The sequence below is a fragment of the Notothenia rossii genome (assembly GCF_949606895.1).
Source record: "Notothenia rossii genome assembly, chromosome: 5".
Taxonomy (NCBI): domain Eukaryota; kingdom Metazoa; phylum Chordata; class Actinopteri; order Perciformes; family Nototheniidae; genus Notothenia; species Notothenia rossii.
In genome coordinates, this window is record NC_136903.1 from 86140618 (window position 1) to 86167722 (window position 27105).

Sequence of the window (27105 nt, forward strand, 5' to 3'; positions counted from 1 at the left end):
GACAATGATTATTGAAATCATCCCAACTCAAGCCTCTTTCTAATCATGAGCAGAATGACTCGAGTGCAACAAACAGCCTGGTCTCCTAAAAATCATGTTAACTTAACTTTTGAGGAAAGCGTATTTTGTCCCAGATTACATTTGTTTTTCACATCACAAATACCTTTCTAATCGGTTTGCAGAAGAACGTTTAGTGAGTCCAACAGCTGACTTCTTACCCAGAAGACCACTGTTGAAAAGGCAATGTGGACTTTCTTAAATGTATGTCTTTCATTTGAATTACGTTACAAACATACTTAGGTCAACCCAAACCACGATTCTTCGACAAACAAAACCAAGAAGTGTAAAACTTTGACTGTTATCCAGGAGAAAAATACTTTTCCCCACATAACGATAAGTTAAAATGTATGGGCACTTTATTTTCAGAAGACAGGGTGGGAGCACAAACTTGTATAACTTACACTCTAATATGTTTTTAAAGATGCACTTATTTAGCCAGTGAGTTTGCCATGTGAATAGCAAATGTGTTAATCTGTCACTCACTTAAGAAGTGTTTTTCTGCTTGTTTGTGGAGTCTTGTCATTTAGACGGTCATAAAGAGGTTATCTTTCCAATATAGGGCCCATGGGACTTGATAATTATGATCAAGATCCAATAAAGGGACACTAAGCCATGTGTTATCGTTTCTCCATATGAATGGAGTGCGGTGGGGGGTGCTTGATGTTGTTAAAATCTTTACAATCTAATGAGCAGCATCAATGTTATGTTTCTATTTGCTCACTTATTGTTTGGTTTGCACACCCCTGCTGGTTTCTCTCAGTCCTGTCCTGCTGTATTATCGGGACGTTGTTATATCTCTGTAGTGCCTGTGATCTCTCTTTGTCTGAGATCTGACGGTAAGGGGCTCCTGTGACGGCTCCCCTGTGGCAGCCGGCCACCTGCTCCAGAGTCTAACAGATGTGACTGCACACCAGGGCCGATCTTAGCCGTTATTAAAAACACACCGTGTCTCGGAGCCTGTGAGCCCGGCTTTGTCTCTGTACGCCGTCTGTGTCAGGCCTCATTACAGGGGCTCTGGACGAAAGTGCATCTTTTGCAAGTTCCTTTTTTCTGGCAACCGCTTTGATGACAGGGGTCTCTGACAGCGGGGGCAGAGGATTTGAAAGGATGACAGGCCGTCTTGTATAAATATTTTCATCTAATTTCTCTGTCCTCCTGACCCAGAAGGCGTCACGCTGACACCATCTGGCGCGGTGTCAACTTGGCTTCTTGAGTCGAGCAAGACATCTTTGCAGCCTTCAAATTCAGAAATAAGGCTAATTAGGGAGTGGCACTTGAGAAATTCAGAAAGGAAATGTTCCAGAGGGCTAATCTCTAAACTACATTGCTCAGCAGATAAATCAGTTTCAGTTAAAAGGACCCGACACACCCAGTCAAAGGTTGGCTGTGGGCCAATATCGGATCATTGGTGGGCGCCTATTGCCCTAGTTATTGCTGTGTGCCCTGGACCGTCTGCCCCTTTGAACCTTTGTCTGCAACCTTTCAGCATTTTTGATCAACGAAAAAACGATGTCAGTAACAGAAATAACTCTGATTGTCTGTTCAGCTTAAGGATATCAGTGCATTAGAATAGAAACTGAAGTGAGAAAAACTACTAAATTCAACCACAGAGGATCTTTTCATGTCATTTCCTTATCTCATATTTATTTGGATATTTCCAAATGACATCTAGAATGAAGCTGTAAGAAGAAGTTGTGAGCTAGAGTAGTGTGAAAGTGTATGAACTATAACAACAGCTTGTAATCCTGGGGTCTTACGTTTTCTTTTTCTAATGACAAATACAGACTTCTGCCACCTGCTGAGTTATTTCCTCTCACGCAGAACCTAGATCCTAATGTAGTCTTTGTGGTGTGTTCAAGTGCTACTTTCTAAGGCCCCATTTACACGGGAAGGCAAACGCAAACAAACCGAATACGATATCAAAAAAGTCTTCCGTTCAAACAAGACAGCTCGAAAGCGCTGGAGACGCTGTAGTACATATGCTGGGCCTGTAAGTGGCGCTGTACTTCTTCCACAAAATACACCAAAAGCAGCGAAGAAGACCCCCGAGCATGGTTGCCATGGTTGCCCTTCTGTTTATTCTCCGCAGTAGATTTAGCAACATGTAGTTCATGTAATTCTCCATGTCCACTTGTTGCTGATGGTTGTGGTGGAGGAGCTGTAGATTGTGCACTAACATCTGTAGCATGGTCAGTAGCAGTAGCACTAGCAGAAGCTACTGACCATGCTACAGCAGTGAGCAGCAGAGCTGGGGAGAGGCGGGGCTATGGCTTCATCGTTATCAGGAAAATGACCGTATAGGGCGTACACACACTGAGCCGTTTGGCCCCCCAGAGCTTTCTGTCCGCAGATCTATCCACCTTGGGACCCGTTATCGTTTTAGGGGTCCGTTTCCGCGTTTCCGTTATGGCCTGGTGTGAACGAACGGGCTATACGAAAGAGAAAAGTAGCGGATACAACCGTTTTTGTTCCCGTGTAAACAGCACATAAGATGCAGGCAATGTGAGCAGCGCAACAATTAGCTTCCTTTGCCACCATTTCTTTAATGTCAGGTTTGGTCTGTCTGGGAACAGAGAAAGATATCAAGAGAGACTGATACACAGACCTTGGAAAGCAAAGGACTTAGAAGACGAACAATAGTCCAGATCAGTTTGGCATGGCTCAGCCAGCTTGTGCCGAGGCTCCAATTAAGCTCTGGGTCGAGTATGAGCTGCTGCGCGGCGCCACAGCCATTACAGAGCGCTTCTCGAGAGATTAAGAGCCCTAGGACTGTCAAACAGAGTTTCCAAGGCCTCTACCTTAAAGTCCCTGACAAAAGCAGCTGAGCTTACATCTCCACATGGTGCTTACCTTTGGCTTTGAAGAAAGCACCGAGGGGTTCGCTGCTGTCAGAAGGGTCAAGTTTAAAAGGGAGGGCTGAGGAGCTTGCTGCTGCTCAGGTCTTTAATGATCATAACAAAAAGGGAAAACGCTTATCTAAAACGCCACGTTGGCTGTGTTTCTTAGACCTCAACATCGTTTGATCTCCAGTAAATATCTATTGAAACTCAGTGCTTTGAATTGTCTTTTTAAAAAGAACAATTGCTTTTGAGAAAATCTTAATTAATTCTCTCCAATAACACTAAAGTTATCAAGTCACGGGAGTATTCATCATCCTGCCATGACTGTTAAAAAGCCTTCAGGTAAAAAATAAATAATGTGCAGTCTGTTGACTTTCACAAAATTGTATAAAAGCATATTTTTCATGCTTCCAACATGGGATTTTGGAGTTTAGGTGTTTAATTAACTGGAAAAATGTCAAGTGTTCGTGGATTATTAAGTCCTCAGAGAGATGAAGGGGAGCGCAGAGTGGGCGCTGTGCCAGGCTCGCTGAACAAGAGGTTCTGCCTGATCGCTAAGAAGAGATGAGACCTCAGAGTATCCCCCCCCTGAGGTACAAGCAAAGGATGTGCTCACATACATGTCATTCAACACCATCTGTTCCATGAAAAGGCACAAAATACATGCTTGATAAAGTAAAGAAAAGGATTACGTCCAAGTTCTTTGGCCACAGCCGAAAAACCCTGTCACCTAAAATGCTTTAGACTCAACAAGACACAGTGGCAATGTTTGATAGTATTAGAGCACTCAGTTACCATGATTACATGAAGATTGAGCTGTGTCACATCCGTCAGAGCAAGACTCAAGATACAAGTCCTTGAGGGTAAGTCTGAGTTGAAGCAAATGTAACATGCAAGCCTTTCACTGAAGCTGACCGTTAATACAACATCGCAGCACTTTGACTTTGAAAATGTGTCCTTTCAGAGTGTTTCGCACCCAGAGCTGAGACCAATCGGTCCTTAGAAATCCATCAAACTGTTAAAACAAATATCAAAGGTTGCGCACCACACCACAAATGCTTGACCAATGACGAGTTTGTCATCATTAACCCATGCTAGTAGTTGTACATTATGAATGCACCTTGCAGTCGGACAATGATTAAACAAAGAGTGTCAAAGAGTTGGACTATTTGCTTCTGCCCTATAATGTTTCCGGTCCTACGTAGATCATTGAAGAACTCGCCAGTTCTCATAATTCTGGATAAGTAGACAAACTATTAAGATTTCTTATATTTTACTGTAATTCAGTCACTCTTTGTGGTCAAGGCAAATAATTACATTTGAAAGATGATCCCTAAGAACTCATCCAGGTCATAAATGATCAAGGTTTTGCTTTCAAGTTTAATGTGACTCAAATCTTCAAGCTTCAGGGCTACAGGGCTACAGGGCTACAGAGCTACAGAGCTACAGGGCTACAGAGCTACAGGGCTACAGAGCTACAGGGCTACAGGGCTACAGGGCTACAGAGCTACAGGGCTACAGAGCTACAGGGCTACAGAGCTACAGGGCTACAGAGCTGCAGGGCTACAGAGCTGCAGGGCTACAGGGCTACAGAGCTACAGGGCTACAGAGCTACAGGGCTGCAGGGCTACAGAGCTACAGGGCTACAGAGCTACAGGGCTACAGAGCTACAGGGCTACAGGGCTACAGGGCTACAGAGCTACAGGGCTACAGGGCTACAGGGCTACAGGGCTACAGGGCTTCAGGGCTACAGAGCTACAGGGCTACAGAGCTACAGGGCTACAGAGCTACAGGGCTACAGAGCTGCAGGGCTACAGAGCTGCAGGGCTACAGGGCTACAGAGCTACAGGGCTACAGAGCTGCAGGGCTACAGGGCTACAGAGCTAGAGGGCTGCAGGGCTACAGAGCTACAGGGCTGACAGGCAGGTAGGCCATCCAGTTACTTTAGCCGGGCCGGCTCAGATGATTGGTCGTGCTTTTTACAGCGCTACGGCTTCCACAGATTACATTTTTTTATGCATTTATTTTCAAAGCATTTAATATATTCATTGCTATCGGGATGTTAAGAGCATTCCATGGAATATAACAAGTGTTTCTGAAGTGAATTACCTACCCCACCTTTAATGATATGTTTTCAGTTGGGTTGTTGGGTCATTGGTTCTTAGCTTTATGAGTCTGTTTGTCAGAAGGATTCCAGTAACATTTCAGGAAATTTGGTGGAAGGGTGGAGCATGGGCCAAGAAAGAACCCATTAATCTTTTGAGGGGGTCTGAAACACAGAGGGCACACACACACACACACACACACACACACACACACACACACACACACACACACACACACACACACACACACACACACACACACACACACACACACACACACACACACACACACACACACACACACACACACACACACACACACACACACACACACACACACACACACACACACACACACACACACACACACACACACACACACTTTTTCCCATTTGAAAACCGTGTTGGTGGAGGTCTCCACTCTCTGTGCCCTTTTACTTTTGGTACCTTATCAAACCAAACTTCTTTTTATTCCCAAGGTTTTCATTTGCCAGTATTTTCTGTTAGTAAGACAAAATAAGACATCTGAAGCCAGTTGGGTTGGAAATTTAGTTTTTCACTATTTTGTGATTTTATAGAAATATTTTTTTCATTACTCAAGAAAATATTTCCCAGATTGTTGGATGGTGAATTAATTTTTTAGCTGCAGCCAAAATGAAAAGGCTGCCATGGTAGAAACCAAACCAGGCAACAATGAAAAGAGAAAGCTTCCCATCCAAGATTTGGGTAAAATGTTGAGTTTAATTCCTTCATTGACTTCCAAAAGCATCACTATCCTTAACTTTTTATAAAAACAATATACATTCACCGTGCACCAGAAATGATCTGTCAAAATCTCAGCTGTCGTGTCGGGCGATGCTTGACTCGTCTCAGGGCAGCAACGTGACAAATGACTTGTCATGTTAGACTCTCTCTACAGAGCCTCGGTGGCAGATGTAGTAACTGACAAAATTAAAGACTGCTGTGATACGGAGAGAAGAGGAGGAACAGCCTGCCAATCCAAGAGACTGACAGCAGCGATGACACCGTGACAGCAGAACAAAACAAGTGACAGCTCGATTCCATACACCATGTTTTTGCTTTTATTATTGGTCTGTTGGGGGTTTGAGGAGTGGAGGGCTTTCTGACCCCAATATCAGCACCCATAATTCACTTCGCTACTAACACCCCTCTTTTTGGAGACAAGCAAAAACCTTTTAGTGTTTGGGCCTGATAAAAGCCCAACTATTCCCAGGCACAATGTCAGTATCCTCCCATTACCTTCCCCTGACGGTAGGGAGAATAATGAGCGAGATCCACAGAGAGCTTTATCATTACGTCCATTTAATGCAGCCACCCGGCACCCTGTGCAGTAAATGGAGATGTAATTTGGCGTGATTGAAAGATAACACTTGGCCGGCGTCCATGATGGATGAAAAGAGCGAGGAACAAAAAAACAGATTGGAGCATGGTATAGAAACCCGGTCCTCAAAAGATGTGCCACAGACTGTCAGAGACTTACATTGTCTGCTGTTAGGATGTTTTTCAGTCATTAGATTGGACTGCCACTTGAATCCAAACGCTCTCAGATAAATAAACCGGAGTGAGCCGTCTCAATTAAAGTTGACGGCGCAACAAAGACGTTGAGAATGGAAACATACTGTAGGTGCTGTTCTGGGGCTTCACAGCAAGTGATATACACCCACGTTTTTTTTCTACTGACAGAATATATGATAGTTCGAGTTTCATTAAGAATTCAATATCAAACATTTCCTTTTTTTTGCAAACTACAATCATTTTTGAGAATATAGCGGGAGAAGGTGGGTTCATGCCGAGTTCACCTGACAGCAGAGAAGATACAGACGAAGATGGTTCCTTGCTTTGACATTTTTAACCATGTCTAGGGAAATAGGCTTAAGGAAGAATTGCAATTGATTTTTTTCAACACAAGTCCATCAAAATCAAACCTTAGAAAACAACTAGGGTTTACTTATCCTTTCCAAATACAAATTCAAACATCCTTAGCCAAGAATGTATTTGGAATTTCATGAAATGGTGCAACGAATTATAATTTTCATCATCCATTCAAATATTCTATGTCAATTACTATTAAAAAAGTCTTGAAATTGCTGTTTTGTCTTTCAATCCAAAATTCAAGATATTCAATTCACATTAAACAAAGACTAGTAGAACATCTTCACATTTGAGGAACTTAAATACGATTTTTTTGTAATCTTTTCTTGTTAAATGTCGATTAATCAACTAACCCATTAACTGTTTAAGCACTAACTAGGCTTCTAACCACCATTGTTTCACATAACCAGTTCTGTTATTGCCTTTGTGAAAACATTCCTCCCGCGTGTTAATGATGCATCTTTAACACGCCCGCTCTATTTTCTTTGGTGTAAAAAAAGTGCTAAATAAGCACCGGAGTGTTAAATATAAACTTTAGTAAAAGTCAAACAGGGGTTAAAGCCGGAAAACGCTCAGAGTCAGCATTCAGTTGACAATGAGGAGGTGGGCAGTGATCGGCACACACACTAGCAGGCACATTGAGTGAGCTGTCACCTCTTCATCACCCCCCCCCCCCACCTCCTCCTCCTCTAAGCAGCCACCTCCCGCTGACCCCATGGCCAGAGTTCAGGCTGCTCAGCTGCAGGAGAAGAAGCCCTCAACAACTCCACTCAACTGACCACAGAGACACGAATGTCGCAAAGTCACAATAAAATACTGAAACTGGCAAAAAACAGCAGAAAGTGCAAAAAAACAACGTCAAATATATTCAAATGTGCAATTCAGAATATTTTCTTTTCAATTTAATTTCCAATCTGTAAGCAGTAACAGCTACTTCTATTTTAATAGTCATTTTTTTATACTATACCGCTACCTCGTTTTTTTACTTATCTGTTATTTAGTTTCACATATTGCGTTTTTATTATTTATTAATAATTAGCGTGTGTGCCAACTTAAGTCTACTCTTAAGAACGAATCTGCGCTCTTGCAGTAACTCCACTCAACTGACCACAGAGACACAAACGTAGCAAAGTCACAATAAAATACTTAAACTGAGAAAGAGCAATAAAACAACGTCAAATATATACTTTTTTCTATCTGTAAGCAGTACCAGCTACTTCTATATTAGTCATTTTTTTAAAACTACACTGCTACCTAGCTTTTTTTAACCACTTATCTGTTTGTTTTTTACATATCGTGTTTTTATTATTAATAGCATGTACCAACTTAAGTCTACTCTTTAGAAAGAATCTGCAGTATTTTATTACTAAATGTTGCTGTTTATTTGTATTTACTTGCACTATTTTAACTATTGCATCTGTTTTATTGTGTTGCACTGTTGGAGGAGCCTTTGACCTAAGATCTCCACTGTAGCTATGCACACATGACAACACAAGCCTTGCATCTTGCTGCAGGACAAATAAAGGAATTCTGATAAAAAAACGAGTGTGAAAAACTCTTCCTGAAAAAGGTCCGCTCACAGTACCTGAAAGACTTCATAGAGTAGTTTGTATTGCTCCTCAGGCTTCTGCAGGGCACAGAGGCTGCATCCCATGGTGGAGCAGGTCACACCATCCAGACCCCCCCTCCAGCCCCTCGGGACGGGAACAGAGCAGAAATCTTCTTCTTCTCCTCCTGTCTGAACTGAGTCCCTTGACTTCCCCCCAGCTTGTGGCTCTATCTCTCCTCGCTCAGCCTCGTCTCTCTCAAACACTCCCCCGCCCGTCACCTCCTCGCCTCACATGCTCGCTCCCTCCCTCTCCGACGCTCTCCAGCTTTCTGCTGAGCTTACGGGGAGGCCACTGCCACAGCGCGCCTAACATACACCCCCTCATGTTTATTAAGTGGCCCGCTCATTGATTATTCATGAGGGGCCCACTCATGAATGGGCTTTGCCAACGGGGTTGTGATGAAGACTTATTAATTAATAAGCATCATTAGGTCTATTGTGCAAAAAACAAGTTGAGCCCCAAAATCTTGTTTGGTAACAGTTCCAGAGCTTTAATTTGAAATCAAGGGAGTGACGAGAAGACATGGATTTATGATGATGTATTTAAGGAACACTTCGCCCCCAAAAAGAACATTTGTATATCAATTAATCATCACCTGCTTTCTCGAAGCTTAAAAAGAACACAAGACTTTTAAACTGAAATTCAAAGAGTGTCAAAAAGACATTAATCTATGAAATGTATTGAAGGAATAATATTTGTCTATCAATGAGCACCACATCACAACATTTCAAATAATTCTCGCATGCAATTTCAATAAAACCTTACTATTTGCTTTAGCTGTTACCATTTAAAACTCTTCCACATAAGGACTTTTACAGAAGGGCAAGTAGCTTGCTCCCCGAGGTTAACATTGTTTATTAGATTAGATTCAACTGTATTGTCATTTTGCAAAGTACAGGTACAAGCCAATGAAATGCAGTTAGTATTAGGGCTGCTCGATTATGGCAAAAATCATAATCTCGATTATTTGGGTCAATAATTGACAATTATTAAAAACGATTATCCATTTACTTTGAAAACATCAATTTATTGGAGAAGAAAAATGTGAACAGTATGTTTTCAACAGTTGATTACCCTGAACTTTAAGTATAATTAAACTGAAAAACCAAGAAAAAAAAAAATGAATAAAAAGAAAATTAATAATAATAATAAAAACATAATTGTTTTATTTCGATTACGATGTTTTCGTAATCGTTGCAAGCCATAATCTTAATTGCGATTAAAATACGATTAATTGAGCAGCCCTAGTTAGTAGGGATGTAACGATACCAAAAACTCACGGCACGATAATATCGCGATAAAAAGTCAACGGTACGATATTTATCGCGATATTGAAAAATAAAGGAAACAAAGTGTTTTTTTTTTTTACTTGAATTTATTTTTCTAATAAATGATTTGTACAACATTTTAGTCGGATAGTAGTATTTTAAAGTGTCAACAATACAATAAATAAACCCTGCAATAGAATAAATCAAGTTTCACTTTAGTTTTTTAAGTAACTCAACTCTAACTCACTCACTCAGCATCATCAAGGTTATCTTTTAGGAATATGAGCGTGTCCACATTTCCAGGTAGAAGCTGGGATGTTTGGGCGTTTACAATATCCCCTGCTGTGGAAAAAACTCTCTTGCTTGGTACTGATGTTGCTGGGACAGAGAGATATGCTTTGGCCATGGGTGAAAGCAGTGGGTCAAACTGTGCATTGTCCCTCCACCACTTCAAAAACAATACAGTTTTTGCCAAGAAGGTAAGGCTTATTGACAGGGCGAGATATAAATATACTGTTGGTACTTGTCAATGTCTCTAGGTATGTACATGTAGCCCTGTAAATACCATGTCCTTTTGTGTTATCTGTTGTTTTATGTTCATGTTGTAACCTGCTTGCTGCCATGTTGGAAAGGTCTCCCAATGGGACCAACTGGTTGAATAAAGGTTTTTAAAAAAAAAAAAAAAGTATTTTCAAATGTTTCAAAATATCGCGGTAGATTTTGTCAGTCTCACGACGGTATTGAGACATTTATTTACCACGATATCGCGATATTCGATATATCGTTACATCCCTACTAGTTAGTATCCAAACAGAAATGCAAGATGTGCTATATATAAAGAAGGTTCATATTATAAATACTGACAATACAGGGAGCATTGAATGAGGATAAAAACTACAATATACAGATGTAAGTATTGACCGAGTATTGACAGAGTATTAACAGAGTGCAAGTGCAGATTGTATGTACAAACAGTAATATTATAATGCAGTTTTGGTAAGAACGCATGTGTTTGGCAAGTAGAGATCATAAGACTGTATACATGAGACTTGGATTATACGTGACGTGTTGTGAAAGAATGGTTATTTTTATCATAAGATAATTATTGTTATAACCAAGCCCCAGTCCAACTGAACACTAGAGTGGCTCTTTCTTTTCCATTTTAAAATGTTGCAATAATCTTGGAGCGTTCCAAAAAAATGTTCTTCAAGAACTCGAGGTAACAAAGGAAGACTCATTGGTGTCACATGTTGTCACTTTGGAGGGGAAGCATTCCTTTAACCGCTAAATATCCATGATTTCGTCCAAATCCATGCTCCGTCTGCAGCTTTGTTGCAACATACCCTTTCCGTGCCCCAGTTAAATTAGCACTTGGTGACCTCTGGTTTACTAATCCAGCGGCAAGAGACACTGAGCATTCTTTCCTCATGTAAGTCTTTCCAAATACACAGACCCAAAGCCAGGGAAAACAAATAAACCAGATACATATTTATGTTGGCGCTCTCTATTGCAACCATACAGACTCCTACCCAGAGGACAGTCTTATGAGCAGTGTCACACAGTACAGCTCTCTGGGTTCTTGTTGTTCTAGAGTATGGTTTTATAAGCCTGACTTGGCATCTGTCTCTCTGTTTGCTCAAAGCCAACCAAAGACAAATGTCCATTAGAGGCAAGAAGGGCAACAAATGTTGTTGCTGGCTACAATTTGTTGGTGTTAAGGGTCAGAAACGGCAAGCTCTCCCAGGCAGGAGACGCAGCCAGAGTGTATTTAAACCTCACCGCCTCCCGATTCCCGACACTGTCGTTGTGAAATACAAAAGGATTGGTTCAATTAAGTCCATTCTGGTGCTAAGCCACATACCTGGATGGATTTCATAGCAGGGGGGGGGTGTTGGTCATGAGGGAGAAACCCTGCCTGCTGGTGATAGTGGTGTTTCCCCCTGCCAGATGTGTCCACTGATCCCATCTATCAGCAGCTCCACACTTCCTGCGCTTCTCCAAGACAGACGCAATAATAGCGGAGCTCGAAGGTTTCCATTCAAATGTCAAAGCAAATTCTAGGATAATTTTCTCAAATGCCACAGAATAAATAAATATGGGAAACACAAAGCAGAAGGAAAGCTGATGTCAACAAATGAAATGCCAATATTTAATACTATGCAAAGATGGAAACTTTAAAACATACTACAATAGTCCTCTACTATATGTACAGCATTTTTGGGAAGTTTGATGAATCTAGAAACAGTTATTTTGTAAACATCTCGCACACTGGTTGCCGTGATTTATGTTTAGGCAAATCAAACTCCTGCCTCAAGAAAAGTTTTGGTATTTTACTTCATCAGAGTTTTCTTTTCAGCTTCCCCAATTTTCTAATTTACATAAAAACACTTTGGATAATGAGATTCCACTTTCTCACGTAATCTCTGTTTGTATTCTGTCCAACAGCAATTACCCAAAGACTGCCTTCAAATACATTCTCATCTCTTTCCCATAACCACACAGAATGCTGGACAAACTGAGGAAAACGAAAAAGAGGGAACCTTCAGGCAGAAAAAGATAGTGAACAAAATATTGCCTGAGGGTAAACTGTGAAGGTATCCGTGTGAACTTAACAATCACTCATAATTACTGCAGGCTTTGCTTGTCTGGATTCTAGGCTCAAACTTTTATCCGGATGGGCATGAAAAACGAATTCTACGCTCACATTCGCTGCACTGTTGCTGCCCGGGGCAGGGATCAGTGGAGAGTTTCAGCCGGCGCTCTTGCCCTCCTAATCTTTCTTTCACACAGATTATCCCATTCACAAAGCCAAAACGCAGACAGTGCTCTGATGTGAACAACCTGGTAGTGGTTTTCAGAAAAAACCGTGTTAATGAATAATGAGCAGCTTTCAAATGTGGAGCGGAGAAGTCAACTGAGGACCGGTTCACCCACAGAGTTTCGGCCATCATTGTGTTTAGAGATTGAATTTTGTCGGGACTGATTAAATGTCTTGCCCTCACTGGTGACAAAACCTTTTTTCTCCATCCCTGTGGTTTGGTTTGATCTGCGTTATCAGCATATAACTCGGCCCAGAAGATCATCGGTTGCCCCCTCCCCTCCCCCCCCTGGAGGTACTGTACAGCTCTCGTTGCCTTAAGAAGGCAGTCAAAATCCTCAAGGATCCACACCACCCGGGTATCGAGCACTTTGTACGGCTGCGCTCAGGCAGGCGCTTCTGTACCATGTCTTCCCGGACAAACAGACTCAAGTTCATTTAAATTATATAAGCCTTCCGTGCAATACGAGGGGAATCGTGCCATTTTATTTATTATTTATGTATGTACATATTCCCTATCAGAATCAGAATCCCTTTATTCGTCCCACAGAGGGGAGATTTTCAGCGTTACAGCAGGAAAGAGCCACAGACAGCTGAGTGTTGCATATCTGAAATGCGTTAAAAAAGTAAAAAAAAAAAAATCACGTCTATTTTAAGTGACATTTATTGTTTTTATAGTGACTTGTTTTTATATTGTCTGGTTGTTGCGTGTTGGCACCTTGAGTTTATTGTAATTTCGTTGTACCTGTACAATGACAAAATTAAAGATCTATCTATCGATCTATCTATATACTCACACACTTCAGCTTCTATTCATTACTGGTCTAGACGATGACATAGTGTCGGAGACCAAACGATAATAGTGTCACGCTATTTGTTATTATAAACATCGACATTTGTGTTTTTTTTTCACAGCCACAGGAGGTCTAGAGGTTACCACATCCCGTACCCATTAGCAATGTGGTGCTTGGATCCTGGGCATTTGATCATTGCATGGTTGGATCATTCATATTCATAGAGGCCGCCTGGTGTTGTCTCAGCGTCCCACTGGGACATTGCTTTAACTAGAGCCACAGTGGGATATGGTGGCGATGGCTGCAGCGTGCAACATCCCTATGTGGTTTAAAACTGTGTAATGCATCGTCTTCCCACCCTCTGAGCTTTCTATTCACCTCACATCAATTAAAAATTGACCAAAAACTCAAGAATATGGCTTCTAGAAGGAAATGTCACAGTTGTTATATTGGCAGCAAGTCATTACTAGTTTCATTATCTGTTTTGGTTAGTTGTCTACTCAAAAAATACTTGAAATGGTTTTTTTTCTACAACCAATAATCCATATTTAATCAATTATGATGTAAAATAGTGAAAAGTGAAAGTTCTCACATATGAGAAGCTGCAACCAGCATTTATAAATATTATTTCAGGTTTTTTTCCGGCTTGGATATGATGTTTTTTTAGCAAGATCACAGAAAAACCACAGGACCTATTTACATGCAACTTAGTGGAGGGCTGTAGCATGGGCCAAAGAATAATCTATTTCATTTTGGAGTGATTGGCCCTAGTGGAGGTCTGCGCCTTTCAAATGCCCTTCCACGACGAACGGAATAGTTTTACAGTTTTATGATCGACAGGACGGGGGAAGACCAAATTGAATACATATTGTGAATCCATGAGGAGAATGTTTCAGTGTGGCTTGTTTCTTTTTTTTTATTGATTCAGGCACAATGAGTTTACATTTATACAGTCAATATTTGTTTTCCCTCCCCTCCCGGTCCTAGCTAGTAAAGTAAATAACTAAATAAATAGATACATATGTAAAATAAAGTAATGTGAAAGATAATATTAAAAGAAAATGAATAGATAAGAAAATAAAGAATAGTAATAATAATACATGTACCCATATACTCACATATGTATACCCACATATACACATATATATATGTACATACCTACACACATATACACGTACATACATACATGTATATAAAGACAGAAACAAAACCAAAAACCAAAAAAAGAGACAAAAAAAACAACAAAAAACAAACGCATACATTCCTAGTTCCCCCTTTCTTCTTAATTTAGTGTCTTAAGTTCAGCTGTGTAGGCTATCATAGCGCCCCAGACAGATTCAAATAGTTTCGAGGAGCCCCTCAGGTTTTATTTAATCTTCTCCAAGTTCAAGTCCAGTGTGGCTTGTTTCTTGTATAAACTGTCAGTTTGTTTGCTCATCAGCAGAGGCTGGATTAACGTCACTCTTAAATCATGTTACTTGGGGTCTGAAATAAAAAGGAAGACATTTCCACTGTCCTTAATGGATCATACTTCTGTGGGGTGGAACCACCAATGGAAACAGGCATTTTCCTTTTTCCGAGATGACAGAGTTCTCTAAAGCAAAGGACACCACTCTTGTGGCATTAAGTTTGAAAGAAGTAAACGTAGAAGTCCTGACAGAAAATGCTAGTAAGGAGGATTTATTCGGGGAATATGGGATCCAGCTTCTTTGGAGCTTTACAAAAACTACAGATCACAAGCCACCTTGAATGGCACTCGGAGAGAGCAGACCTCCAGCAATTAAAATGCACTTCAGATGGTCCCATTCACGGAGATGGGGGGTCGTTCTTCTAACTTTGGTGTGCTGATGAGTTTCTGAATCTTAGTATGGAAACTTTATTGATGCTATGAAAAACGTATGAAGTATTTAATTGCTTGTAGCTTTTAAACAACATGTCGATATGTTTTTCTGAGGTACTGTTCTGATTTCCGGGCGCCTAAATATGAACTTTCCTTGTTGGGCATTCTCACATATCTTTATCTGTCTTGAAACATAACACATCCAACCTGTGATTTTGAATCTGCATGAAATGTGATCAGCCCATACTACAACCTGCCACAGAGTAATCCTGCTCACAGACGGACAAACCAAGCAAAGAACACAGCCTCCTTTGCAGACATGTATATTTGGACATCTGCTGCTTTGTATTTGACCGTCATCTTTAAGTGTGTCTAACTTTATGGAAGTGCAAAACTAAATCCATAACGTAAAACTTATACAACATACAAAGGTTTTATTTTAATTTTAAAGTAGTACCAAGTAACGTATGCTTGAGACCCCAACAACAAGATGGTATTACACTGCTGAAATACAACTTTTTTCTATAACATGAATTGTCTCAGGCAATGGTACAACAGGTTTGGTCCTCCATAGACGGGGATTAGAAGGACTCCTAAAGCGATCTTGGCCACATCTTAGTCTCCCTTTATATGGTTTGCTTTGAGCCCTTCTATCATCTGTCTAATCTGTAGAGGATATGAGACGAGAAGGGAGCTACCGTGCCACCGTGCTAATGGAGATACCAGATTCACGAACCGGAGCGATAAGAGGGAACAAGAGCTTTACACAAAGGATGTAAAAAAAAAAAAAAATAGGTGTGAAAAAGACAAACACACGAGACGTGAGACACACACAGAAGCCACAGAGGAGGGAACGGGGCAGAGACAGAAACGAAATGTGTGGAGGAGTTTAATGAGTCCCCAGTCCCTCTCAACTATACCGCTGGGGCCCGAGCATGCGAGGATCAGTAAGTTTTGTGTGTGTGTGTGTGTGTGTGTGTGTGTGTATCCACCACTGAAACACTGGGCTGTGCATAATTCATCAGACAGCTGTCAGCTTTGTACTCCTATTTACTCTGCGAGCCAGATCCAGTGCCAACAGGGAGCCCCGCCAGCAGAGCGACAGCCACCGAAACAGTTTAATTGGAGACTCAAACAACTAATAATGCCATCACTATCGCTTCAGTGTAATTACTTCGTATTAGGAGATGTTAACAAGACTGATATGATGATTCAAAACGCTGTGATAATGCTCATTTCACACTCTAACCCTAATGTATGACAATGGGCAATCTTTGGAATTTTGATTTGGTTAACAGAATAAACTGGTTTCCTTTCATTCAACCTCCCTGAGGCAGTTTCCCATTATCAAAAGCTTGACAGCAAAATACACACATACAAAATAAAATGATCTTGATTTCTTTGGGACTTAGGGAAAAAACACATTCGAGCATTTGTTCTGGCAAAAACATGACGCAAAAGTAATTATCAGTTTTTTCGTGTGTTCATGAGACTGGGACTTCTCTCCCACTGCCGAGTTGCGGGAACAAAACCACTTTCCAAAACCAAAAATTCTGTCAGGTTCTTCTGGTAAAAACAAACATCATCCTCAAAGGAGTATGGACGACAGCTTTCTGGCTTTCTAAATGAGCCGGTAATGGTGCCAAGAAGATGAAGGCATGGGCAGGATGAGTTGAAGTGTAAATTAATTGGTCCTGGTGTAGACAGACAAGTTCTTGCAATAATTATTTTTGGCCTGGTTCCTTTCAGCCCACCATCACTTGTAAGAGACCTGTAGTTAGCTCCATAATAACCCGATTAAAATCACCACCTAACCTTTGCTACTATAAAAACCTCCCCACCACTGTTTGATGGCAAGGTATAATAAAAGAGTATTTACAGCTCATTATACAAATGCCACGACATTCCTGCAGAAGGTAACTCATGGAGCTTGTCAACACAGTTATTAAACGGGGTATTAAAAGGAGTTCATATTTCACCCCCACTCCTGTACAGAGGATTTGAGTCCACTCTCCACTCCTCTGCCAACGCTGGAGTCCACACAGTGTTCCTGTCACCAGCTAATTCCCTGAGCCTTCATCGCTCACGCCTGCTCCAGCACTTCGGCAGCCAGAGTCACCAGAGAAAGCCTCCAGATACACTGGCTGCAGAGTGAGGAAGCGTGGGTGCACACACTGATAATACAGTAAGCAGAGGTGAGCACACAAAGTGAAATGGCTCTGGACTGAGACTGTTTGAAGGTAATCAGAAAACGTTCACAAATGAGTGCCTAAAGCTTGAGAATGGAGTTGACATATTCACATTTTTGACTGCATTACGGCCGGTCCACACAGCGGCGTGCGTTGAAGCTTGCCGGTGGGCGTGTCTGAAACTCGACCAACAACCAATCACATGAATCTCCCGCCCCTGACACACAAGCAGCGGTTTGATTGGCTTGAGCTTGTACTGGCATATGATTCGATTGGCTGACGCATCTGCCGAGGCTTCAAAAGTTGAAAATTGCTCAACTTTTGAAGCGAGCCACGCCAGCAAAGCTCCGCGGCGTCGCTTCCCACAATGCAGTTCGGTGAAAAGTGACGTCACCCCATTCAAAGTGAATGGTGAAGCTTTCAACGCACGCCGCTGTGTGGACGGGCCGTTAAAGTTTTATTTATCAGTCGAGAGTTGAACCAACAACTAATTTATAGCTGTGGTTGAGTGGCAGCAGGAAAGGTTTGTCCAATGGGCGAAGGGTTGGCATTTTGATCAGTTATTCCTCCCGCTGTCTGTCTCTGAGCAAGACATCCACTTTTCTAGATGTTAGGCCAATGTGAAAAGGTGAATACAACGGAAATAAAAGTTATAGAAATGAAGTCATTTTACATTCCCAGTAACTTAACTGGACATTTCCAAGAGTACCAGTTTGATACCTGTGTATAATCAATAAGCTGTATAATTCAATGTGTGGAGGTGACTGGGATCCTTATTGTATGTATAAGGCATATACATATGCTTGCTTGCTTTGTAAAACAATTTAAAAACAACTGATACATAGATTGAAATGCCTTGAATTGGTACTTACTAATACAGTGGGATCCAATTCCCAAATTGGCCCATTGTCGGCAATACCTCATTCAATTAGGGTATTTCATCGATATCCAATATAAGTGTCGGTGCATCTCAAGCAGGAATTGATTGGGGGATCAGAACTAGAGACACGGATAGGGGGAAGGCTAATCCAGTGATTAACAAGTCATTCAAACACCTGGTTATGTCAGGTTTTTTTTTTTACTACTTTCAACATTTTCACCCATTCAATAAAACCAGAACTGACAAGAGAAGAGCGAACTGCACAGATATGGAGGTTGCATCTAAAGACCAGTTCTGTGGGAACAGATGAGACAAGATGGGACACACAGATCACATTCACGAGAGATTATAAGGAACATGAAGGTAGACAATGTGTTCCCATTCCCCACAGCCATTGACACTCCTGGTTATACTGAAGAAGGAGCTAAGTATAACCTTCTGTGCATGGCTGACATTTGGAAGGTCTCCCAAAAGCAAGGACATAACTGGAAATGGCAGTCCCCTCGACAACGTCTACACCTCACAGTATATGTAGTTTAGTCCCTGTAGTGGAGATCTGTCAACCTGTGTGAGTGAAAGGTTCTGAAAAGTGAGTTATAGCCCAGAGGTCTATGTTCAGCCTTCAGTCTCATTACATTACAGCGCTTTTCTAAATGAAAACCTGAGTGAGAGCTGGGTTCATTGAGAGGTAACTGACTGACATGTTGGTTGACATCACTCAAATGTCTCAATACCCAGACGGAGAGCCCTGTTTAACTGCACAAAAGTCAGCTGTGATGAATGAGCCCACCACCCTGGAGGCTATTTTTACACGAGTTCAAGTCTTTAGCACTTCATGGCAATTGATGAAATTGCTAGCAATGCTAACTGGATGTCTTGACCAGTCAGTAAATCTCTTTTCTACGCGACCCCCGTGGCCCATAAGTCAGGTCGAGTCAATGACCTCAAAGGCCTTATGGGCAGTAAGGAACGATTCACAGCCTCCCTGTTGTTTTCTACCGAGCCAGTCAGTAATTTGAAAGCGAGAGGTCCAGTCCTCTTCAGACAGGTCATGCTCCAGTGGCTGAGACTTATTCTAAACATTGCTATGACTGACAACTTCATACATGGCTGAAAAACCTCTACACAAAGAGATGAAGATGTAAGAGCTTTTTGTTTTACATGTTCCATTGGCAGAGAAAAAATTGTTCACACCATTTAATTTCCATGCTTTTTAATATCCAAATATTGGAAGCCACTTAGATGAACGCTGTCTCTGTAATCATTCCTGATTTTTAAGAGGTGTGCAATGACACGTTGTACATGGGCCATCATCATTAACAATCTGGTTGGACGATGAAGGCTGACCTTCCCGATTAGACAAACCACAGAATTCGTTTTTCTCTGCTACTGGCAGTTTCAAAGTTAAATGATCTTTGAGCAGCACATTCAGCACTGATATGGTGGCTTCAGCTTATCTGTCCTTGCTCTTATACTTCCCATATAGCCCTGGGGTTGGGTTTAAGAGATTGTGGTAAGATTGCATTGTTCTGATAGAAAATAACCAATTTCAGATTTCGAGATACATTCTTTTTCAGGATGGGCAAATTGTCAAAATGACTGTTTTCCCTGTGAACTTGTAAGCTGTAAATATGTATAAATGCCGTAGAAGCAGGCCAGTTTTGTGTGTTTGAATTGCTGATTATGTAAACAGTCATTAGTGGTCTGTACTGAATTCGATTTGGCCAATAAACTCCACTCTAATGCTTCCCATGACACATTTGCTCATGACAATACAAACAAGATTTTCCCCAAGTAAATTTAATTATCAACTCCCAGGAAATCCAAGTGTGTACAATGTTCCCGTTCTCACTACTGATCCGATGATTATCCCAAACAGTGGGGCTTTTAACCAAGGAATTACTAATGCTATTAGCCAAAATGGAAAATGAATTAGTGATTGCATATGTCAATAAATGCACTGACATGATTGTGTAAAGTGGCTCTTAGAATGCAAATGGCAGCAGTTAGTGTGCCCTCATGTTATTCAGAAAGTGTCCTAATGCTATGCAGCGTTTCGAATAGCAAGGGGAATATGAACGGCAAAGCAAATGAATAGGGGCATGTCTCAGTAGTTCATAATGAAGCATTTTGTTTAGCATGTAAGTTTTGGTCAAATGAAAATCATTACGTGCTCCAATTAGGACGGAACATTTGGCTGCCAGGACAATAAGAAAAATACCAATGTCAATACGAGGCGCAGGCTGAAAACATTTCTGATTCAGTCAGTGGGCTCAATTTATTTCACATCAAGCTGGGAATTGGAAAATGGCGCCAAGTGCAGGTTTCGCCTTTGATGCCTTGAGCATAATTTACCGACATATATCCACCAACACATCTTCAGAAGGAGTGTGTTTGGTTCAAAATAACAATAATTGAAAACTCAGCCTCCGATCTCTCCCCACTTCTCCTCCTTCACACCCCATTTATTTCCAAATGGAACAAGAGCAAAATAGAAGCATGCTTTTAAGGAACCCAAGCCTGTCATTTCCATCTCGCTCCAACTTCATTTGTGCTAAAGTACCCCTGCGAATGCTGCCTTTACAGAGAACGATGCTCCGGTGATGCTAAGAGTACCCAGTCCATTAAGGAAACAATAGAGAACTATCTCGACGAAAAAGAGCAACGGAAAGGGAAATGGTGGATGGAGGGACTGGGGGGGTGCTAATGCAGAGAAAAAGGAGTGAGAAAGGGAGGATAGAGAGAAGGCTTTGGTTTAATGAGGAAACAGTGATTTTAGGAGCAAGCAGAGGGGGATGGTTTGATCTTTGACCGCTCAGATCCCTTGGTGCGTGTGACAAGCCTGAGTTCAGACGGAGGATTAAGGTAATCAAGGGTAGTAATGAGAACAGAGCCCACATTCATGAGCCCAACGCCCCCCCCCAAAGCAACAATTATGCACCTTGCCTGCCTTTCTCCTGAGTGTGTGTCTGTACCTCGACAATATTGCCTGTGGGGTTTTACTTCATGACAGAAGGGGGCCACTGCAGACAGATATAGATATGTGAAATAATAGCAATGAAACTCCCCCCCCACCCACCCCGCGCGCGCCATTAATCGGATACCTAGCCTTTGTCCCACTTTCCAAGGACGTGTCTTTGAAGTGGTGCTGACGTCACAGGCTTTAAATGCTGAATGTGCCATGGTATAAAGAAGGTGTAAGAAAAGCTCAATTACTGTGGAACAAATCTGTGTAGACAGGAATGAACCAACTGAGTGTTAAGAAGTTTTGGCACTTAAAACTAAACCAGCATCTATAGTTTAGTTTAGTTTGGGACTTGCAGGTAAGGATACTTTATAAAGAACTAAGGTATTCCAGAAAATCCAACAAAAGTTACAGAACTTTGTAGACCTTTTTCAAATCCGTAAACTCAGCAAAGCATGTAAGAAGAGGTATAACAGCCTTTCTGTATCCCAGCAGACTCCCTGACAAGGCCAAGAGTGAGGAGGCTCCTTAAAAGGCTACGCTCTGTCTGCAGCCGCCTGGTGGAACATGACTTCATCTTGTGGTTGGCACAATCCCTTCAATAACTTCAAAAGTCCTGGCTCCGGTCTTAACACCTACAAAGGGGACGTTTAAGTCCTCACAATGAGGATGCCACATGCCGATATCATCTTTCACAGGCTCCATTTGACCGGTGCTCCTGTTGGATGGAGTCACGTTCGGTGGTGCATATCCCTGACTTTTTTTAATCACATGTTTTCAATTACTCAGAGAGTGCACAGGACCAACTTGTTCTGTAATTCAATAAGGAGACAAAGCAGCAGGTCGAGAGGGAGGGACAGTCGGGCTTTGTCCGGGGACAGCTGAGTGACAGGGGTGAGGCGAGGACCTCAGAGCACACAGTGGTTACTTTGTACCTGTCAGTCAGGCAGTGACACGGACAGCCTGCCGGGGGACACGGGGGGGGGGCGCCCCGAGGTGAGAGGTCCTCCACCAACAGGGCGGCCCCCCACCAGCAGGTGACTCCTACTCTCTGGTTTTCAAAAACTTCATATAACAATAAGAGAAGCAGAGCAGCTGGCTACTGCAGCTCCACAGTCCACGGTGTCAGGATGAATATGAAGTACGGGTCATAAAAAGACCTTCCGCTACAAGAGCAGTCAGGACAACACTAATTAAACACGGCAATTAAAAACATTGTCTAACTTTATTTCATTACCCGGTATTGAATAAAATACATTTTGTTTTGACAAAAAATATGTTCAAGCACACTTGGATTTCAAGAACTTTCCAAGGTGTAATTGGGATTTTAGTACAATGGTACATAGCATACACATTTCTAACAGAAGGTCTATACATCTGATACGAATACTGATATTTTGACAGGAGTCGTTGAATAGAACATTTTAAGGTAATCCATCAAGAATGTGTAAATAAGTAAAACAAGTTTGACATGCAGGTGATGCTAGATGAAGAGTCCACTTTAAAATATAATACACTGTAGTTTGCCATATATTACGTATTTAAACTTTTTTTTATTTTGAATTTTTGTAGAAATGGGGTTTTAGGGAGGTTATGGTCAAATGTCCACATATGTATGGTCACGTAAAAAAAGTTAATTGGTCATTAGAGCGTAGCACAGTCCAACTTAAATATGCCAAACAGAACTCTTAAGCAAAGATTAATCAAACGAATATTATTTCACCCCTGCAGCCGAACATGATGCTGTTTGCACTATCCCATCCTGCTAGAAGGAAGTCAGATTTCCTTTCCACTGAGGCCCTCACTCAGAGCTCCTTTAGCCCCATCTATCTCTGTCAAAGCTTTTCACTACAAAGCACTCCTTCCTCAGTCCACCATCACTGACTACTTTCTTATCTACCTCTCTCAGCTAATACACTATTATTCAGACTGTTTCCGGGCTAGTGGATGTCCCTCAGCCAAGGAAAAAAAAAAGATTGATTTCTGCTGCTGAGAGGTAGAGGTACGGAGGTGACAGTCACGGCTGGCTGTGCTGCCAGCTGGAGGGAACAGCTGCAGACAGCAGATCGCTCAGAGAGAGGCTTCTGAGTAACACCAACAAACCTGGAGAACAAAACTGAATACCAAACCCAAAGGTTAAGAAGACAATTGTCAACAGGAAACACTGGCTGATTAACTGTTGGGGATCCAAGCCAGCGAGATGTATTCTATCATAGAGTATGAGAAAAAAACGAATTGTTGATCGTGTACTTAACAATAAAGTTATCAATGGAAACATCCAGATAAACGACCAACAGCTGAAATAACCGCCTTTGAATATTCAGAACATTACAGATGAAATTCCTTTAAAAGTGCAACACTTAGAAATAAGGGCTTGTAAAGACCAACATTTACCCTCTCTTTCTGGGTTTAATAGATGGGATAATATTATATATTACATCAAAACAGACTTCAAGGTCTCAGTTTAGAAAGATTTGCAGAACCGATACTGACGATCAGACCAAATTAAGCAGATCAGATAATCGGCTGTTACAGTACATAGTAAATACAGTTACACTGTTAAGGCCCATATTACAATCATGTTTCAGATATTTATTCAGGCAGTGGAGTCACATTAGTCTCTGGCTTAATATTGCCCACGTACAAATGATCTCACTGAGTTCAATGCAGTGTTGCACACAGATGTTGATCTTGGGGAATCAGCACTTGTATTGGACTACTCTTTATTCTGATGTTCTGAGTACAGGTATTGCAACTCAGAAATAATTATGAAGTTGTCGACTTTCTTCAGTGTTTTCTCTACAACTGTCAGGGAGAACAATCCTTTCACACAGCTCTAAAGACAACGAAAGTACTTAAATTCTTCGACTGTAAGCACTTACTCATTGTCACGGGAGACTGGCATTTATTCACAAAATAAATACATGCAATTTAACTAAGAATTTATTAAATATTTGTCTGAGTATTCCAGGAAGCTAGTATTTAAGCCTCAACAAAAACCCTAATCAAAACCAAGCAATGCAGAAAGGCAGGACAGTGGATTGGATTTATGACCCCACATGTCTCTTCCCACTTCCCCCGCCCAGGTCCCAGTGGACTGTCATTATCCGTCCCTGGGTAATATGTCCCCCGGCCCCTAATTGAGAGCCACAGGTTGACATGGTGTCCCACTAACCCCTCTGCTTTGATGCTGTCATTTCACCTTCGCCTCAACACATGGAGGCTCCTAATGGGAGAAACAGGGCAGCAGGAGAAACCATCAACGAACCAAAGGATCGCTCAAAGAGACAGACAGTCCTGGAAAAAAAACGATCAAGGTAAAGAAACTGAGAAATGAGCAGAAAAGGTTAGGAGGGTTCGGACTAATGCAGACTGGAAACGGACAATGATCTTGACCTTGGTGAAAGAAAACCTTGTGTGGGTGTGTGTGTGTGTGAGTGTGTGTGTGTGTGTGTGTGTGTGTGTGTGTGTGTGATTGGTATGAAGAGACAGGCAGTATCAGCTAACAATGAAGCGCATGCTGGGCAAGACCCGGGTCGCCAAGGAAACACAACCTGCTTCTGGCCGTCGCCATGGCAACCCGCATCCGAAAAGTGTCAAGGGCTCTCTTGAAGGGAGCAACGTTTCATTGTTAAAGATTTCTCTCTCTCGAGGACATGTGTCTTCATCAGAGTGTAGAATCAAAATTGGGCTGAAATGGTTGGTTAAATATTAAAAGATTAATTATTGTGCGAAAGAAATCAGATACTGAAATACCACACAATTACCCCAACAAATTATAATGTTTGTGTTTTCTTATGTATTTTTTCCTATTTCGGGAATGAAGTGAAATGCTCAGTCCATCCGATATTGGTCCTTAGCGTCGGCTCTGTTCTAAGCTGCTCAGCTACACACAAAGTCATGTAAGGCAACCTGAGCCGGGCTGAGAATGTGATTTTCTCCGTCCAGCGGGCTCTAATGCTGCTCTTGATGTGTAATGAGTACGAGGGGTTCAGGTAAACCGAAGCTTTTGTTCTCCTTTGTGCGCTCGCTTTGGTAATACGATTATTGGTTCAGATGGGAATTGGAGGTTGAAGGACTGCAGATATAAGGAGTGTGTGTGTGTGTGTGTGTGTGTGTGTGTGTGTGTGTGTGTGTGTGTGTGTGTGTGTGTGTGTGTGTGTGTGTGTGTGTGTGTGTGTGTGTGTGTGTGTGTGTGTGTTGGGTGAGGTTTACACATTTAGGTTGACTACCCTGAGGGGCTGATCAGCAAGCAACAGGGCGGAGATTAACTCAAGATTACATCACAAATCCGCCCCGAGCCGCCGTCCTCTGCCAGAGCTGAGATGTGGATTGTAGAATCCATCACCACCGGTGACACACACAAACAAACACACACACGCTTCGGCTCTCTGGCGTGCACTTTCACTCACATTCCAGCACCGATGGGGACACAACAAACAGCCTGCCCATGCAAAACATACATAACAAGTGAACAACACTCACAGAGACATGTGAGGCCACTGAGAGTTCAGCACAGCGCAGACTAAACAACCCTCGGAGCGGCGATCACTTCATCCACTCTCATGTGACAGAGAGGTCATGTCGTTTGAGAGGGAGTGGAGGAGATGTCCACCTCGGGGTTACATCAACAAGGTCAGACTCTCCGCAGGCAGCGAGAAAGAGAAAGGTTGCCATTTAGTGAACTGGCTGGATTTCTTGTATAATCGTCGAACTGCAGAACATGCATGGGGCGGATTATGAGACGATTGGCTCCTGGGCACAGACATAGGAGCAAGACACTCAGACTTTAGTTGTTTAGAAATGTTTTGTTGGATTGTGGCCCTTTGTTTGTTACGCATCTGTTGGCAGTTGTCATTTTGTGTCTCTTTGTGGTTGTTTTGCCCACTTGAATCTCATGGGTCTTTCTGAAGCTGCTTTGTATCCATTGTTGTTGTGTTATGTTTCTCTGAGGTCGTTTAACAGTCCTTCTGGTTGGTACTTGTCTCATTGAGTAAAATGTGTAGTTGAAGGCCAAGCACCTGATATTCTGAGCCCCTGGGCCAGGCCTGTTAAGTAATCCATCCATGTCACACTAAATGACACGTTATGTATTCATTCATTTATGTTATTTGAGAGTTGGGGTTAGGAGATGGGATTGAACCACTGACCGTCTGATTGGTCAGCAGGGCATTAACCCCTGAGCCAAAACAGTCCTCCCATCCTAGTGTGAACATGTCCCAATACAGAGTGAGAATATCCTTTAAATAATTCCGTTTCAAAAGCATATTCATATTTCATTAAAAGCAGCCCAAATAAATAGTTCTGAGAAATCTAGGAGTTGTCTTTAAAACAAATCAGACAAAGAAGTTACAAGGCTGTTTTGCTGAAGAGAAGTGGGATCAAACGAGGACAAGGTAGAGAGGTAATTTATCAAAGAGAGTTCTGAAGGAGCTTCTGAAGAGCCATATCGCCACCTACTGGTGAAGTCTGGGAGTGAACCCACTGAAGCCGAGCAGCAAAGGAGCCTCGAGGCTTTTCTGCTCTGCTTTCATGTCGCGTACATGTTAAACAGAGAAGCTGTAATGACTTCCACAGATGTTCAGCACGGAAAAGAAAAATGAAACGAACAGAGGGATAAGGGAAAGGAAGTGGAAGAGAAAAATATAAACAAGGAGACAAACAGAAAGTGGGGAGGGGGCGGGTGACTTTTCTGGAGACTTTGTGGAAATGGCTTCAGCAAGTGTGCCGTATCTAAGTGTGTGTGGGGGAGGAGGAGGGGGGGGTCACACTGGTGTTTACCTGCTAGATTCTACAGAATGCCATCAATCTCAATGTGGGCCCTCAAACCGCCCGCCCTTACT

At 42.0% G+C, this 27105-nt stretch overlaps 1 protein-coding gene across 4 annotated transcripts in view; it reads right to left on the bottom strand.

Moving 5' to 3' along the window:
* Positions 1-27105, bottom strand: part of pdzrn3b (PDZ domain containing RING finger 3b) — a 108580-nt gene that overhangs the window by 19385 nt on the left and 62090 nt on the right. Inside the window, exon 1 of one of the 4 annotated variants that reach the window (XM_079682648.1) lies at positions 8484-8724. The exons of the other annotated variants lie outside the window; for them this stretch is intronic. Coding sequence (XP_079538774.1) covers positions 8484-8552 — 69 coding nt within the window. The 5' untranslated portion in view covers positions 8553-8724. Of the gene's footprint in view, positions 1-8483; positions 8725-27105 lie in introns of those variants that run through there. 4 annotated transcript variants of the gene reach the window in all.